Below are 19,316 nucleotides of genomic sequence, written 5' to 3'. Positions count from 1 at the left end.
GCAAAGCTTCTCACATATCTCAACAGATATACAGAAGAGAAGGAATAAACCAATCCAGCACTGGGAAATAACAAAGACACACAACCAGGGCAACCTGAAAGACGCCCCAAGAGCCAAAATGTGGTGCAAGATCCCTCCCCTGCTCTTCCAGATAGGTTTAATTCCCTCAGATCCCATTCTCTCTCTGAACCAGCAATCTCTTATAATAGGCACCAGCTACTCCAAGAAGGATCAGGTTCCTTCAGAGTTCCCACTCTAAGGCTTGAACAGAGACCAAAAGGCTGCTAACATCTTTAAGGGGACTGTCAGTCAAGAGGCACTGACTTAACAGGTGCCATTAGTTATCTGTATAACAGATGTCATGCTGCTTTACAGAGAGGATATTCATAGGACAGCTCTGACAAACTCACAATGGGATCGCAGGAGGCAAACCAGCAACAATCAGAGGCAACTGTGAAGATAATGCAAACTGAAGGTAGGAATCTGCACCTGGCAGCCAACCTCAAAGGAAGGCTGGAAAGAAAGTGCAATGGGTTTTAAAATTGCAATGTCACAGGTAGAACTTCCAGAATAAAATACACCTGGGAAAGGTCAGAATATTCCAAATGTACTTCCACTGTTGTTACATGACTCAAGGCAAGGCTACAGAGGACTCTCTTAAAAAGGTACAGTTCTTATTAAACCATAGAATCATAGAATCACAAGGTTGGAAATGACCTACAAAATCATCTAGTCCAACCGTCTCCTCATCACCATTGCCACCACAAGCACTAAACCACATCACACAGCACGCCATCCAGATGCCTCTTGACCACTGCCAGGGATGGCGACTCCACCACCTCCCTGTGCAGCCTGTCCAGTGCCTGACCACTCTCTGAGAGAAAAAGTTCTTCCTTATGTCTAACCTAAACCTTCTCTGATACAACTTGCGGCCATTGCCCCATGTGCTGCTCGTTGCCTGGGAGAAGAGGCCAAATCCCTCATCACCACAACCTCCCTTCAGGAAGTTGTAGAGAGCAGTGAGTTCTCCCCTGAGCCTCCTCTTCTCCACACTGAACAATCCCAGCTCCCTCAGCCGCTCCTCATAAGACCTGTGCTCCAGACCCCTCACCAGTTTCGTTGCCCTTCTCTGCACATGCTCCAGGACCTCAACATCTTTCCTGTAGTGATGAGCCCAAAACTGAACACATCACTTGAGGTGCGGCCACACCAGTGCTGAGTACAGGGGATGCTCACCTCCCTGCTCCTGCTGGCCACACCATTTCTAATGCAGGCCAGGATGCCGTTGGCCCTCTTGGCCACCTGGGCACACTGTGGGCTCACGTTCAGCCGAGCATCAACCAACACCCCCAGGTCCCTTTCCTTCTCACACTCGTCCAGCCACTCATCCCCAGTCCTATAACACTGCAGGGGGTTGTTGTGCCCAAAGTGCAAGACCCAGCACTCGGCCTTGTTGAACCTCATCCCATTCACCTCAGCCCAGCGGTCCAGCCTGTCTAAATCCCTCTGAAGGGCTGCCCTACCCTCAGGCAGATCAACACCACCTCCCAGCTTGGTGTCATCTGCAAACTTACTGAGGGTGTGCTCAATCCCCTCATCTAGGTCATCAATAAAGATATTAAACAGGATGGGCCCCAGTACCGACACCACTTGAAACAGGTCGCCACCCGGACTTCATTCACCACGACCCGCTGGGCACGGCCCTCAGCCAGTTCCTTACCCAAAGAAATACATATTTGTTCAGACCACAGGCAGCCAGTTTCCCCAGAAGAAGCCTGTGAGGGACCATGTCAAAGGCTTTGCTGAAGTCTAGGAAAACTACATCAACAGCCCTTTCCTCATCTACCAGACTGGTCACCCAGTCATAGGAGATGAGGTTGGTCAAGCATGACCTGCCTTTCACAAACCCGTGCTGGCTGGGCCTGATCCCCTAGACACCACGCACATGCCGTGCAATCTCATCCAAGATGATTTGCTCCATAACCTTCCCTGGTACTGAGGTCAGGCTAAAGGGCCTGTAGTTCCCTGGATCCTCCTTACAGCCCTTCTTGAAGATGGGAGTCACATCAGCAAGCCTCCAATCCTCTGGGACCTCACCAGTTAACCAGGAGCATTGATAGATGGCCGAGAGGGGCTCAGCAATCACCCCCTCCAGCTCCCTCAGCACCCGAGGGTGCAGCCCATCCAGTCCCATGGACTTGTGACAGTCCAGACGGAGGAGGAGCTCTCTGTCTCCATCGGAATTGCTGAGGGCATATTCTGTGCTGCGTCCCAGACTTCCAGATCAGGGCATGAAGAGCCCAGAGGATAACTGATCTGGCTGTTAAAGGCAGATGTAAAGAAAGCATTGAGGACCTCAGCCCTCTCCTTGTCCTCAGTGACCACATTCCCTGCTGCATCAAGTAGAGGATAAGAATTATCTTTGGTTCTTCTTTTCCCGTTGATATATTTATAAAAGGATTTTTAATTGTCTTTTACTGCAGAGACCAACCTGAGCACAAGTTGGGCTTCCGCCTTCCTAACTTCCTCCATGCATACCTTAGCTACTTCTTTGTAATCTCCCTAAGTAGCCTGTCCCTTCTTCCAGAGGATGTAGACTCTTTTACTCCCTGAGTCTCAACAGTAACTCCCGGCTCATCCACACCGGTCATCTTCCCCTGCAGCTAGCCTTATAGCACTCAGCGCAGCCTGTTCTTGTGCCTTTAAGATTTCAGTCTTGAGAAGCGTCCAGGCTTCCTGGGCCCCTTTACCCTTGAGAAGCAACTCCCCAGGGACCCGCGCTACAGTCTCCCTGAACAGGTCAAAGTCCGCCCTCTGGAAGTTCAAGAAGGCAGTTTTGCTGGCCACTCTTTTGACATCCCCAGGAATGGAGAATTCTACAATTCTGTGGTCACTCTGCCCAAGACAGTCCCCAGCCTTCATTTCTCCCACCAGTCCTTCTCTGTTAGCGAAGACCAGGTCCAGCAGGGCACCACCCCTGGTAGGCTCTCCTACCAGTTGCGTAAGGAAGCAATCTTCCACACAGTCTAGAAACCTCCTGGACTGCTTCCTCTGCACTATATTATATTTCCAACATATATCAGGGAAGCTGAAGTCTCCCATCAGAACAAGTGCTGGCAATCGCATGACTTCCACGAGCTGCTCATAGAACGCCTCATCCAACTCTTCGTCCTGATTAGGCAGTCTGTAACAGACCCCCACCAAGATGCCGCCCCTACAGGCCTTCACCCCGATCCTTACCCATAGACACTCCACTCTATCACTCCCAACCCCAAGCTCTTCTACATCGAAACAGTCTTTTATATAAAGGGCCATACCACCACCCTTCTTTCCTCGTCTATCCCTTCTGAAGAGCTTGTAGCCATCTATCTCAGCACTCCAGTCATGGGAGCGGTCCCACCATGTTTTGGAAATAGCAACAAGGTCATAATTGGCCTGACTCACAATCATTTTCAACTCTTCCTGCTTGTTGCTCATGCTGCGTGCATTGGTATAGACATTTCAGACGAGTCATCTGCCTCACCCCCTGCTCGAGCATCTTTCCCCTAGGCTCATCTCTTGAGAGGCCTGTTTTGTCCCCTTTCCCCTTCATAGCTAGTTCAAAGCTCTTTCAATAAGCCCTGCTAGTTCCTGCACTAATATATGCTGCCCCCTTCGAGATAGCTGGGTTCCACAAGCAGACAGCAGGCCGGGGGCTGAGTAAACTGCCCCATGATCAAAGAACCCAAAGTTTCTGGCTCAACACCAGCCTCCAAGCCAATTATTCATTGCTTGTGCTTTTCTATCCCGCTCGGAGTCCCTCACTGCCCCTGAAGGTATAGAGCAGAATATCACTTGAGCTCCTGCTCCGTGGACTAAACGCCCTAAACCCCTGAAATCTTTTTTCATCGTGCATAGGCTTGTCTGAGTGATTTCATCACTGCCCACCTGAACTATGAGCAGCAGAAAATAGTCAGTTGACCTAACCAGCTTTGGGAGTTGCCCGGTTATGTCCCTGACCGGAGCCCCGGGAAGGCAGCACACTTCCTGATGGCCTGGGTCAGGTCTGCATATGGGGCCCTCTGTTCCTCTGAGAAGGGAGTCACCCACCACAACCACCCTTCTTTCTTTACTATCAGACGCAGACTCAAGGCGTGGGGGTGACCGCCTGGCCCTGGGCTCTCTTCTAGGCTGATCCTGCATCACCCCTCCAGTCGCCTCCCTTCAACTTCCAGCATCTGGAACCTGTTACTTAGAGGGAGCTGTGGGGGCAGGCTAGGCAGGCCGGGGTGTCTCTTGTGACACCGAGTTGGGACTCTTTTCCAACCTTCCTCATCAGTGAGGTCTGACTGTGACAGGGTAGGGGTCCACCAACTGTCTGGGTTGTTTTTTTTTTTTTTTCCCCAGAGCCCTTCCCTCTGGTAAGCCAGTGAGTCGTTCCACCAGTCAATCTCCTGCTCTCACTCCCTGATGGGCCTAAGTCTCTGCACCTCATCCTTGAGCCCCACCACCAGGCTGAGAAGCTCGTCCACCTGCTCACACCTCACACAGGTTAAGTCCCATGCATTGCTTAATGATGATTCTTAGCATATATGCAGTGGGAAAATTGAGTTGTTGAAACAAGCATTTTCTTTATGCAACATAGGGTATCTGTCATATTCCTTAAAACTTTAGACCTTGTAACTTGTTTTCACACAAATTTGAGTGGCATTGTATGGAAGCTTCTCTCACAACAAATCTCATTCTGAAGACAAGCAATGATATTCAAGAAAAACAAACATGAAGAGATACTCCAGGAAATAAGTCCTGAGATCACAGAACTGCTCTTCTAGGCACAGCCAAAACTGAAAGCCAGAATACATATGCCCTCTAGAGCAGTGCAAGTAGATTGTGAACACAATAAGGGTTTTACCATTAACAGCTCCTTGCTGCTTGTAAGGCCTACTATAGCCAAGAAAGAAGAAAAATACTTGAAATACTCTTTAAACAAATCAGAGATTGAACAGGACACCCCTTTCAGACACCATTCTCTCCCACTATGCCCTCCTGCAAGATGAGATCAGCACTGCAGTGCCTGTTTTCTTGCAAGGATGCAGCTCAGATGAAATCTGAGATGAGAAACAAATGGAAGGGGAAAAAAAAAAAAAAAAAAAAAAATCAATAACCACTTCTGAATTATTCATCTCTATGAAACATGAATAAAAGTGCAAGTAAATCTCATCTTCAGAACAGCAACTTCATGTGAGTCTTCTTTACAGGAGTCAAATTGTCTACTGCAGATTTTCCTGTAGAATCATTAACATTCAACAAAATTTCAGAAGCAAAGCAGTATTGTTAGGTCAAATCTACACCAATTGCCCAGGTAAAGGCAAACTGACATCGTGAACAGCTGTAACCAACTTCCACAGCAGCCACTGCCAAAGGGAAGCAGACAAAATCCAGAACAGGCTTCAATTTACAAAGCTATGAGTAGAACTAGTAGAACTGCTGAGCAGAGGTCATTTGAAAATCAATATATAACCCTGTTATGTCCTTTCAGGATTTGTTCCTGTCCTCATTTTTTGTTATTAACCATGAGAAATTCTGGTCTCATTCGTATCACCTGCCCCAGTAAGTCTAAGGGGAAAAAAAACAACACTACTTTAAATGCATTCAGAGTACATACCACCAAATCCATTTAAGAAAGGACTGAGGTATGATGATCAGTCACTCACGTGCTACCACCTCAAGGGCTGACTGGTATAGACTCAGTATTTCTCAGCAATTCCATTTTTAGAAATAAATCAAGCAAGATAATACCCACATGCACCAGGATGAGAAGCACTGAAGAAAAGAAAGCAGTGACAGCACTCCTCCTTCACTCTGCATCCCCAACAAAGAACCAACTCTTTCCCAACGATTGCATCATTAATTCCTGTTTTCTATCAACTTTAAGGGTTAATCCCCTCACCGGGTCCATTCAATCAGACCCTGGCACCTGGATTTTTTGTATCTGAAAGATAAAACAGCAGAACTGATTCAGCACAATGCACTACTTCCACACCCCATGAAGAACTCACTCAAAAATCAGCATCATGATGAACCTATTTACTCTTTGCCTCAATACATGCCATATGTGCTTTTAGAATTTGAATTCTACAAACCGCTGACGATGCTGGACCACAACATTCAGTTTTAGAAGCAAGAGTAGTAATTTACTACAGCAAGTTCTAACTTCAGAAACCAGTGAATTCATGACTGCAATTACTCCAACTTTGGTAGCCCTGATTTAAGAGACAGGAAAGATTGGAAAGTTCAGAAGGTAGGAAGAACAAATCTGGCTGAGAGTTTTGCCTATGTTGAATAAGAACTATCCGGAAGTACAAAAGGTAACCATGTAAATCTATTTTTTATTAAATAATTACATCAGCACAATTTGATTTGTGGAGACATTCCGCTTGCACAGGGAATTTGCCCACTAGCACTGCAATTACAGTTCTGCTAGTAAGCTTTCCATACACATCAGCTTTAAACAGCGATCAAGGGAAGGAGAGGGATGGAGCACAACCATTACCTGCATCGGCCAGGATTTCAGTATCTCACTGCAGTGATTGCAGAAAGATCCTCACTTCTGCAGTGAGAGAAACTCACAGTAAACACCAGTGGCTGATAACCTTTTCTTTCTGGGGAAAACAGTAGAGAGCAAAAACCTTAAAAGGCCTGCGCAGCAAAGAAAAAAAATCACGACACTCAGACCTACAATCAAATATACACTGTTAAAGTGGGTGGGTTTTGTTTGTGGGTTTGGTTTTTTTTTTTTTTGGGGGGGTGGGGGTGGGGGGTGGGAGTGGGGTGGGAGGTTGGACGGATGAATATCCTTTCTTTTGCAGTTCTCTTAGTTTTCCGAAGGCTGAGCTCAGGAATTGACTCATTTGTTCCCTTCTTGCTCCATACAAACTAACAGGATAAGGCAATAAGTAAGAAATTACAGATGGAACAGGAGTGCAATGTGGGGCCCCTGCTGAAACACACTTGCTCTACCAAGAAATAAGGAAAAGCTGATTTTTTTTGCACTCCTGAAGTTTCCAAATCAAGCAGTGAAGGCCAGTTGCTACTTCAACAGACAGATGCTTCTAGACTCACTGCTTTCAATCACACCTGCTAAATCCATTTTAAGCTGCGTGATCTTCAAATACTGCGATAATTTCTCAGCATCAAATAGAATCCTCGTCGCCTCAGATCCCCGGATACAAAGCAACACCAGAACAGGAAAGGAAACAGTGCCTCCAGTCTGCAATTTCACGTATCTGCAGAGAGGAAAAGCAGCATCTGTTCTGGCAATGCCACAGTTAACAGGGCGAGGCAAAATCCTGGAACACAGCCAGCCCCAGGGACATCTGTTTTCTAAGGAGGTAGGAATTACGGCATTAAAATTACAATAGCACATGACAACAATTAATCTCACAGAAAAATGGGATTATCGGGATCTTCCAGCACTGCTCCCCACTCCTCTGAATCTGTATCTAATGGAAAAATTTACTTCCTGAAATAGCGGCTGAGATCCTAGAGAGGATCACTTCAGGAGATTTCTGTTTTTTCCATCCAAGCTGGACGCAGCGGGCTGCCGCAAATACTGTGACTGTGCAGGCTGAGAGCCTGGCAACACTTGAGCAACTGCACGTTAATGCCCCCAGTGGCCCCACTCTACACCAGAGCACAGACAGGTTACATTTGCTGGCTGTAAACTATGATGTCTTCTTAAGGTAGAAGATAGGCTCAGAAGTTTTGCTTGGTTTCTCTGTTTTTTCTTTTCTAGACATATTAATGAGCATAGGCAGAGTTAGAGTTGAATGGCTCAGCTCTGCACGCTCAGCCTGAGGAAGAGGCAGGCACAGCATCCTAAGCCACTTACCTTCAACTGCTAAGTGCACCACTCGGGTAAACAGGAATTGAGAGCAGCCAGGCAGAGGCTCTCCCCTCCAGCCCATGCCAATACTTGAGATTTTTAAAAGCAAAGAAAGATCTGAGGAACTGCTAACGGCTGAAACAGAGTGAACAAACAGCTGAAGTAGAGTGAAACAGACCAAGAAATCAGTCCACAGCTGCTGGAGCTGTCATGTGTTTGGGATTATTTTCCTGCTTAATCCTCCCTCCATTTTGCCCATCATTTTGTTTGCCTTAGCAAGTTCACAAGGGCTCAAAAGGCACACAGCCACAGTAAACTAACGATATGCTAACAGTTCATCAGCACAGCTTCCGTTACCAATCTCTAAATGTGAGTGATGTTAGAATTCCAGCAGTGTTCATACAGTCACCCAGAGCTCGCATTAACTTGTAAGAATTTGTATCTATTTTCACCGTTTCTACAGAACACAAAAAATGTGGAATTCTCTAAAAAGCAGCAGACAGTGTTAGAGGTCACTGTACCTCTGGTGCTTACAATGCACACAACCACCGAGAGAACACTGCCTTTGTCAAGTTGAAGAGATGCCACTGTAGCACTGCAAAAAAACAAAACAAAAATCCCAACACATGGAACAGTTACAAGAGCACAGTCACCTCAAGTGTGAAGTCCATCTTGGAGGATTAGGTAGTCAGTGGTAGCTGTTCGGTAGCACATAGACCATTCAGACTGCTATCCAGTGACTGAAAGCTGCTAATTTTATCAAGTGAACAAAAGGGTGTCCTCTACAGGTTATTTTTTTTGTTTTCCCTTTTTTCCTGTTTTTTTCACTGATATTGAGTGGAGTTGCACCCCTCTTCTTTCTTCTTACCTGGCTACCTTGCTCAGAGCTGCTAAACACTTATTTAAATAAGATACATGGTTTAACAAAGAAGTAGAGATAAGAGAATAAGGCCAGACGGTCAATGAAAGAAAAGAATGCTATCCTAGGTGAATACAGAGAATTTAAATGGGTTACACACTAAAAAGATAGCAGGAGTCTGCTGAGAGAAAAAAAAAAAAAAAAAAAAAAAAAAACTTACATAAGGTGCTAAAAACAGTGCCTGCAACCCTTGAAATGCCCGGGCTGTGAGAACCACAGAACTGGGTGCTCACCAAGGTCACACCACTCAATACGCAATGCTGAGCCCCTGCAGCCAGCTCAGCTTTCCAGCAAGAAAACTCCCTGAGCCAGTGATCATAAAATCCTTAGAGCTGGAAGGGACCTTTAAAGGTCACGCAGTCCAACTCCCTTGCAATGAATGGGGACATCCAATGCTAGAGCAGGCTGCTCAGGGCCTGATCCAGCCTGCCTTGAAAGTCACCAGTGATGGAGCATCCATCTCTGGGCATTTCACTGGCCTTAGCCAAGTTTTATGGAAGCTAGTCAGATTCCCCAGGATGCTGATGTCTGGAGTGCAGGTAGACACTTATTTTCAAGTTATGTCACTCATGAACAACAGCTGAAGATAAGAATTGGAAATCTTAGTTGTAGTACTTGAGCACAAAACAAGTCACGTAAGCACCATATCATAAACAGGGTCAGCAACTATGGAGAAGCAGTAACATCAAGCAGCCGTTCAAATAGGAGAAGCCCGTATTCTGCTGTAGTTCTTATCTGATGTTGTTATAAGGGGATGAACTTTCCTCCATCCTTTGGGCACAGAGCTTCCTGAATCCCTCACCTCTGAGAGCATCAATGAGGAACTGGGACAGCGCCGCATTATCTTCAGCGGTAGCAAAAGCGTGCAAAGTGCTGTGTCCATCAGTCTAGGTTTAGCTTAGATAAGCAAAATGATTAAGGGGTTTGAACAGGTGCCATAAGAGTCTTAAAAGTTCCAAACGCTTCAACTTAGGAGAGCTGAAGATTATAAAAATCAGTGGTAGGAGATCAGGTCACCATTACTCACCAAGTTCTGAAATGCCAGAGAAGAGGAAGCACTCAGTGAAGATAAATCAACTTAGAAAATTACCTCTTTGGACAGCATGCACTGAGATTTAGCACCTTGCTACACATGCTATAAAACCACACTGTAAATTCAGTAAGGATTGAACAGATTTCACTAAAAAGAGTTGCTGCAGATGTTCTTTTAACATCCCAAACTCAAACGTTATGCATAGCAAGGGAGTATGAGGAGAAAAGGGCAAAGAAAAGCAGCTACAGTCATATGTTGTCCCCAAGTTATCTCTCTTGTTGCTACTTCTGCAGGCAGAATACTGGGCTACATAGACCACCGATCTGACTCAGCGTGGCATTTCCCTTCATCTCTCTTGCTTTCAAAAAGCTGACCAGAATTTTCAGTTCTTGCCTTACTACCCAGTAAGAGAAGATGAACAGAATCCATGAGAACTCACTCCTTTCACAGGAATGTTACTTCACATGATGGAACCTGAACATGACTTTACTGAAGCTTCAGCAGTTGAGAACACACAGTACAAAAATACAGAACTGTCAGCTGCTGAAAGCAGTTCTAATGCTTATAGTTGTTCTGGATCAAGAGAAAAATCACCCTTTACCCTTTCAGTCAGAACTCAGCATTTGGACAGGACAGCATAAAAGCAAGAAACTAATGTTTCTGCATAGCAGGTTTGCAAGAAAGCAAAGTCCCAAAACACTGTTCGTATTTTCACCAAGCATGTTGCTGAGTATCGAGGGGAGAACCACAATGCAAAGCTTCTGAACGCAGCAACATTTTAAAACACATAAAGGGAAAATGAAGATTATTCCTGTTAAGTTTCTTCAGATTATGACAACTTCTTTAATCCTCAAGTCAACTCAATGCTTTGCAACAGAAAAAAGCAGATAGAGATGTTAGAAATTCGGAAAAGCCTGGTGATGTTGTGTAAGCACAGAGCTCTATGACACTTGAATCAGTTTTGATCCCAGCATCTTAAAGAGGCAGACTTGGAAGATATTAAGAAAAACTCAAGTGGCTTTCCTACGAGGAGCTGTGAAGTAAGCAAGGTCTCTTCAACCAGGAGAAATAATGAATGGGGGTGGGGAAGGTGTGTGTGTGTTGTTCAACGTCTATTAACTGGACAGTCAACAGCATGGAAATATCTCTAATGAGGGGCTAATGACTGTGAGGGAAGCACAGCCTATGCATTAGGTCCAATACAAAAGGCTTGAAAGCCAACTCCTCTCGCCTGAATGACCATTTTTAGATTGTTAAACTCTGCTGATTTCCGCACAAAACGTTGAAAGTTTCTCCCTAAATTCAAGAAAGAGCTTAGTATTTCCCATAATCTTTTTACCAGCGCAAGAAAAGTATCCTCTCAACATTTCATTATTTCAAGCTTTTATTCAACCAAATTCAACATTATTCTTGATTGGTTGACTCTTAATTATGTTATTTATAAGGTTTCCTGAAGATTATCACAATACAGCCTGAGAGGAAAGATCACTGGGATTGCTACACAGCTATTCAACATTCTCCAGCATGGCTCAGAGCAGCTACTCTATTTCTGACAACAGTTCTGCACTCTGAGTAGCTGTTTTCTCTGAACATCAACAAACAGCAAGCAGAAATAATTATTCTGAGCATTTCACTTTGCCACATGTCAATTTCTATTGGAAAGACAGTCCTGTTTTACGGAGAACTGTTAACATCCAAGAAGACAGTGCATATGGTCTTCAAGAACTTGGGGCAGCCAACGGCATTTGACAACAGCACAGAGGTGCACTTTCTCATCACGTCATCTGTGTTCTCCATAACACGAGAAGCTCATTAAGCAAGGTCCTCTGGAGTTGCTTCTATCACTTTCTATTCTATTGCTGCCAACTAGCACTACCCTTCTTGCCTTGGGGAAGGTCGTCACTAGATCCATATTTGGTTTCCTGCTGTTCCTACCAACTATAGTTCTCCCCCACAAACTATGCTGTGAGATTTACCCAGAGCAGGAGTCATGTTGTTTGTGACACACAGAAACGAGTCCGTACCAAAAAGCCCACTTCCATAACAAGGATTAGGTATTATTTTCATGGCTGCCTCAACACTATCAGTTCTTTTCCCCACTTGCTTGGGCCACATTTGAGACTTATTTGTTCCTCATCTCTGAAGAGATTAAAAACTTGTTAGAGAAATAACTGTGTTCTCTCCTCCTACAGAATGTTGCAGTTGCATTATAATTTCAGCTTCAAAATCCAGGCATTAACATTTCCAAACTGTATCTGTATTACGACTACTGTAATGAATTGAGAAACTGCAAATTGAAAAGCCTTGGACTACTCTGTTCACTGGACTGCTTTACTTACTCGTATTCTATTACCATTCTTCATCTAATAGAATTTCCTGCCAGCAATGCCAAACTTACTGGTTGTTGGAAGCTTGTAGAGAAGAACTCTGCATTAAGTAAATGGCCATGAACCATTCTGGCTGTACAGTAACTGTTGTGCTCCAATGAGTTTTTTCCTGAATATAGACATGAACAGTTATGGGATTGATATTCTGATATTAATATACATGCTTCTGAATAGTTTTATTCTCTAGAAATACTGCTAAGCATACCAACATAGAGGAGGTACACATACCTTACACATTCAAGGCTGAGGTCTTTCAAGTGGCATAAAAATTATAAAAACATCAATTGGAAGGGATTCTAGAAGATCTTTGGTACAGCCTCCTACTAGAGAGGAGCAGCCACTCTGCCCTTCTTCCAGTAGGAAGAAGCACACATGCAGTGTAGAGCTGAGCAATTCTTAATGTTTAAAGCTAATTGGTGTAATTTATCTGCATCTGAATGATAATAACAGATATTCACATCTTCAAGTGGCTGTTACAAGACGCACAGCAGCAGATTTGCAGAAAGGTGCAACAGAAGAAAGAAAACATAGAAAATGTGTTCAAACTGAGGCAGCATGGCTAAGAAGGCTTTTACCACTGCAGAGAGCATTGCCTGTTAGCATATATTGTGTGCAGTAAAGACAGTTCCCAGGCTGCATTTAGAGGTTCTCTAGGTTCATACCAGTTGTGACCTGCAGTTTCTGATTTTGCCATTGTAATACAATGGCAAGTGTAGCAGTGACAGCATAGCAGCAAAGTCGTAGGCTATAGTAGGTGACTGCAGCCACAGACACAAAAGTAAAGGAAAGAAGCTGCTTACCCTTGAAAGGCCTCAAGTAGGCAGGGATCGCCAGTAAGACACTCTCACCTCCACTGCCAACCCTTAAGTGAGGTCTGGAAGGGGCAAATCCTGGCTCCAGCCCTTCCTGTCACTCAGCAACATTACATGCACCTGAGCTCCCCTGGGCTGGTCCTGCCTTCCCACCAGGTGCTCCATCACTGCTTCAGGCCATGACTTAGCATTCCTGCTACAGCCGTCATTCCCATATTCTCCTACTAATTATAACATAACCACAGTTTCTTGTTACTGTCACCAAAAGTCTGTACGTACTTAAGATCCACCACCCATAATTAAATCCTGAATTACAGCCTAACCTTTCGGCCTTCTGGCCTTTCAGTATTCACCTTCAGCTGCATTATCTCCCACAGCAATCTTGGACTGTGTGGATTGTCATCATTCTCTACCACTCTAGACAGTTCTTAGCACATTTTTGACTGTGGCTATTACCCACCACGCTTGTTCCTTTTGGGCTCAATATTCTTAAGCCCATGTATAGATCCCTCAGAGGAATCATTTTGCTGCATTTGAAATTGCACGTTTACTGAATTATCAACAGGAACATATGTAACAATTACACAAATCAACACAATGGGAAAGGCACTACAACAAAGGTTGTTTGGAAGGACTGGCACAATAGAAAGGTGCCATAAAGGAAGGGAAGAAGATTGCTTACCCATATCAGAAGATTCCAGGTTCACAGGAAAAAGCTTCACCAAGGAGAGATCTCCAACCTGAGATCCTTCCTCGGTAGCATCAACCCTTAAATGAGCCTTAAATGAGCCAGGCTGCACCCCTTCCTGTCCCATAACTGAATTGCCTTCACCTGTGCTCCCAGGGCTGACCGGTCCTTTCCCCAAGTGCTCAATCAGCTGTGACTCAGCAGTTCCCATGCAACATACAAGTTTCTAGTTTGATGCAGCTCCAAACACCATCTTCCTGGCTTTTCTTGCCTTACACACCAGCAAGGAACTGTTAGAAAATCATACATCAGCTACACACATTTGCCACAAATCCAGTAGCCACCTATGGTAACTAATGCATGCCAGAATGTCTCACCTCTCTACCACTGTCAGCTTCACCACACGAGGAGTGGGAACAGCTGGAGGCCGAACAGCTGTTTCCCATCCCACATGACAACTACAGCAAGAGAAGTTGTGCAGAGCCAGTGCAAATTAGTTGTCCTGTACAAAATTCTGCAGATGTGCACTGATGGAGAGGGGCTTGAAGAATGCACAAAATCATATCTAGTAACACATTAAGCTGTTGGCCTCCAATTCAGCATCAAAAGTATCTACAGACAATTTCAGCTTCGTCAGTGAAATCAGGCATGCAGAGCTGAGATTGTGCTGCGACTCACTCCAGACTGTTTAATATGATCCTGGTTCTTAGTGATACCACAATATCCAAAAGCAGCACGGTAAGAGATTTAATTTTTATTACCCACTGCTAGCAGGGAGTTCCGTAGCTCTAAGACTTACTGTCTTTTCCCAGGGAAAAGGCATTTGGCCACCAACTACTAAACTTCTCCATTCTTCTCAACCAGAAGGCTTCCAAAGCTGCCAAACGCCCAGACAGATGTTTGTTACATGAACCTCCTGCACATCTACCAGGTAACGAGCAGGTCCCTCAGGAAGGTGCCCTCAGAAGCACACCAACACCTTCCTGAAGAACAAAAGTACCTTTGTTCACCAGGCCCACATCAGACAAACAAAGCGTTTCAGTAGGATCTGTTGTGGGTCCAGATGCTTATCTGCTTGGGGATGGCTGTGCAAAGAGGAGTAAGCTAGGACAGAAATAAACAGCCTTTAGATAAATTGTTGCATGTCCTGTTTCAGCTCACTGAAAACATTGGCAGTTCTGCCTACACTGTAACTAGCCCATCTCAGCTACAACAGCCCTATTCACACAAAGTGTGTCCGGAATTCATGCCAAAAGTTACTCCCACAGTGTGCAGAAGCAGAGCTGCTTTCCTCTGATTAGTTTACTCAGTCTGATAGAAAAGTGTGTGTTTGGCACGCCACTTTTGAAGGGTAACAGTAACTGCACTTCAATACATTTAATATTTTGTTATAGAGGAAAGCAGTCACAGAAACATACTGTTTGAACTGTATCATACTACAGGGCTTCACTCCTCAGCGGAAATGGTCATCTCAGAACTCATTTTATATTTGAAGCCAGGCTTGCAGAGCTGTTTTTTACATACGAATGCTTCTTTCAGACAACTTAAATTCTTCCGTCAGGATTCAGCACTTGTATAATCAATGGATATTAAGATGTTACAATCACAAAATAAACAAGAGTTAGGCGAAGTGGACTATGATAACAAGAGAGAATAAATGGAAGGCTTACCCTTATGCTGGGCTCACCACAAAACACCAGGAGAAGGGATCTCCAGACAAGATCCTTCCCCTCTGGTAGCCAGCTCTTAAATAGGTCTAGGAGGGGGGCAGCCAGGCTGCACCCCTTCCAGCAGCAGAGGTGAATTGCCTTCACCTGTGCTCCTCTGGCGGACTCATGGCTCGCCTCAGGTGATCAATCAGAGGTTCAGGCCGTGACTCAGCAGTTCCCATACAGCACGAATACCCTGAATGACTTCTGGTTATCAAACCTGCCTCATTACTTGTGTTCACCCTCTAAGGTTTAAGTAGCTATGCAGCACGGACCTTGCTGAACTCAACCAGCAATCTGCCTCCACTGTGGGAGGTGACATCACAACTTCTATCTGCCCGTTCCTCTCGTTAACTTCTGCATACTGAGACCTTACTTTTTAGTCTGTGGCCAATAGGATTCCTTAAACAGACTTCAGGAACTTTGACTTTCAAAACACTTTGACAGGTAGACTAAACCACTTACCTACATTTGCTGACCCCTCCAGAAAGCACACTCTCTACAACTACCTGAAAGGAGCTGTGGCAAGGTGAGAGCCCTCCTCTGCTCCCAAGTAACAAGGTTAAAGGGAATGGCCTCAAGTTGCACCAGGGAGGGTCCAGGTTGGACATTAGGAAGAATTTATTCTCAGAGTCAGACATTGGAGCAGGTTGCCCAGAGAAGTTGTGGAGTCACTGTCTCTGCAGCTGTTTAAGGAAAGGAAAGATATAGCACTCAGAGATATGGCTTAGAGGAGAGTACTGGTGGCAGATGGATGATTGTACTAGATGATTATAGAGGTCTTTTCCAGCCTTAATGATTCTGAAATTCAATACACTTGAAAAGCAGGATTTCTCTTTGTAGGAACAGTGGTGACTATTCTCAGGTGGGCACTAATTCTGTTCTTTATTGTTATTGTACTGATTTGATCAGCAGAATTTACAGCTGGTTGACAGGCTTGTGATCCCCTGGATCCCTCCTGAGACCTTCTTTATAGTCTGGCATTGCATTTATCACCCCTTGCTCTGCAGGAAAAAGAAAAGTTTCAAGTGAGAGGATACACGCTGCTAATATTAATCTAGATACTTCAACCCTGATATAAGAATTTTGAGTGAATGTTCTTCTCCAATATGGCACCATGAGCATATTTGTACCATAACCTCTGTCATGGTTGCTTCCAATTCAGACAGATCTTCAGCTCTTTACAGATTGATAAGTTTAATTATTATTAAAATGCTCTGTATTATAGAAAATCAATATTTGTACTGCTTTGCAAGGAGGGAGACTTCCATTCTCCATATTAAGAAGAGTAACTGGTAAGCTAAGAGACCACTCAGTTTAGGTTCCTTCCTTCAGTTACCCACTAAGAGAACAGTTTTCCCATCTGGAAGATGTATTCATAAGGTCTGTAGGCTCATGCTTCTATTCTCAGTACTAATTTTTAGTTAAATTCTTTGCATCTAACAGATCCTTGAGATTGTTTTTCTTCTTTTGTGTTTGCATACAGAATCCTGGACAAATAACTCGTTATATGAATTTGTCATTCTAAATCAGAGCCAGCTTTATTCTACCTCTTTTCAAATATGAAATAAAAGATAAAAGTTAATGTTGATAAAGTAAAAAAACTGACCTTTGACTTCTGAAGAAAACTGGGCCAGATGCCGGGTTACAAAGAGTTGCAGTTGCTGATTCAGATCGCAGGACAAAGGGTCAATATTCCAGGAGCGAATTCCTGCCCAACAGAGAAAGAACAGTGAGCTGTCGTTACAGTGGCTACCGAAAGAGGGGACAAAAGTAAACATGACATCCAGGAAGCAGCAATGGCCTTCCGAGGGAAGATGGTTAACGCTGAGAAAAAGTCTTCAAAAGCAAAGGGCCATAAGTTGTTTCCCTTCCATAAAACACCTACACCTGCAGTACATGCATCAAGCAACTCTTTTTACAGCCTAGGTTTCGCATGAGTGAAACAGAAGAACCGTGAAGGATAACGGCTAAATTGCTCTAGTTAGAAGTTTATTAACTTGCTTAAGCGAGCTAAACTACTAAACAGCTCAGACACATCAGCTTCTGTGCTCTTAGAACTCGAGCATCCTTCAAGTCACAAAACCCCCCCGACCTCAGCTCCCTCTGCCTAATCACGCCCTCAAAGCCCCTGATCCTACTGAGACCCTTTGGGTTTGTTTTTTAATCTACATAATCTTTGTAAGCTAATCGCTTTCATATCACAGCAGGAAACAGCGTCTGCTCCCAGAGCAAGTGGCACCACGCCATGCTGGGAAGTCACCTTCAGACCTCAGCATTAGCAGCTCTGTGTTCTGAATGACACCGAACACCACAGATCAGAACTTCACCGGCTAATAAGGAGCACTTTGGTGGCGCAATACTGCATTGTGGTGCCATGAACAATAATGGAATTACACTGTGAATCACTGTGCTGGCCTCTTACACTGCTGGCTGCAGAAGCACAGCTGCAGAAGGCCGCTAACACAGACTTCTAAGAGTTAAACAGAACAAGGATCTCAGCCCTAGTGTTTATTTTTAAGGTCTGTGTTGAGAGTTATTCCACCATTTTCTGAAGACGTTCCCTCTCTTATGTAAAAAGATGACCAAATATCTGCCTTTTTAAAAAATTTTTTATTTTTTTATTTTTTAGGAGCGAAGCATGTTTTCACATATACTGTTTCCAGTTACTGAAGTTCTGGTTCTCCAGCATAGTGATTTGATGTTACACAAGAGCTTCTGAAGGCTGTTGGTGGAAAGCAGTATCTTCTAGGTTACAAGCTAGAGTGTATCAGCTTGTTCACCACAGATGCAGGATGGAATCAGCAGGTCATCGCATTGCACTTCAGTAGTCTCAAGAATTCACAGCAACTCAAGGAAATGTTTGTCTTAGGATTTTTCCCTGATGACAGCTGAAACCATAGAGTAATAGCTTCACAGCAGGGTACACAAAACAAACAAATAGTAAGTCCTCTGAACATCCAGAAACTTACCACCACTTACACTGTCACAGAACACCTATTTCTTTTTGACTGCATAGGATAGGAACAAGTGAAGCACACAACAAAATGACAACACAACAGGAAGGAAAGAGATGAAAGGACTGTTTTCCTATGAAACAGCCTTAGAAAGCATGATGGATTTAATCAGTGGCCAACGCCTCTTAATGCAGTGCTTGTGAGCACTCCCACCCGAGCTGAGCATGGCAGCACGCTGCGGGACACATCCTGCTGACTCGAGCTGCTGTGTCAGAGTTCTCGAGTCCTACTGCAGCAATTGATGCTATTTGAGGCACTGCTACTTCCTCCAGAATACAGACAGATATACTCCTTCAGAGCAAGGAAAAAGGTAATTCTTTTTTCACTCATTATTGCCACAATTTATACAATGTCTTTTTTTCCCCTCCAGGCAGTCTAAAATCACTTCTAACCTATCCCCACCTGTCACAGTTTCAATTTATGCCGTTGTACAACAGCCAGAGCAATGTCCTTGCTGATTACCATCCTACCTGCTGATGCAGGAATGCAGACTATGCCATAACAAGGTTTCCAAATGTGCATATTTTTCACACATGCACAGCTGGGTAACGTACCATGGGTCTCATCAGTTTCCCATCTCTTTCCTTATACCTTTGTAATTTTTTTTTTTCCCCGTTAATTTCCTGCCAAGATAATTGGGTTTTAAGGTTTGGTATTTTCTTATACTCTTTCTAATATTGTTTCAGAACAGGACAAAAGTTACAAAGGAACAGAAGAATCAGACCAGTATTTGTGGACATCGTTTTAGAATAGGTATTCAAGTGTTTCACAGATACAGTGACGCTGCATCAGAAGCAGTAAGGGCAGGAACAAGCAGGTTCCTGCAGCGTCTGATATGCATTATTCAATTTATCTGAATCAAGCTGTAAGAAGAAAGTGGGGAAAGT

General features: G+C 44.3%; 1 protein-coding gene across 4 annotated transcripts in view; it reads right to left on the bottom strand.

Moving 5' to 3' along the window:
- MAP1A (microtubule associated protein 1A) overlaps positions 1 to 19,316 on the bottom strand; it is a 54,935-nt gene that overhangs the window by 32,996 nt on the left and 2,623 nt on the right. For 3 of the 4 annotated variants that reach the window (XM_048955730.1, XM_048955732.1, XM_048955728.1), the window contains exon 2: positions 17,022 to 17,123. In XM_048955730.1, coding sequence (XP_048811687.1) covers positions 17,022 to 17,123 — 102 coding nt within the window. Of the gene's footprint in view, positions 1 to 13,697; positions 13,846 to 17,021; positions 17,124 to 19,316 lie in introns of those variants that run through there. The other variant, XM_048955729.1, reaches the window with a different exon arrangement.

The sequence above is a fragment of the Lagopus muta genome, chromosome 10 (assembly GCF_023343835.1).
Source record: "Lagopus muta isolate bLagMut1 chromosome 10, bLagMut1 primary, whole genome shotgun sequence".
Lineage (NCBI taxonomy): Eukaryota > Metazoa > Chordata > Aves > Galliformes > Phasianidae > Lagopus > Lagopus muta.
The sequence above is the reverse complement of the archived record's forward strand: the minus strand, read 5'-3'. Positions and strand labels throughout refer to the sequence as shown.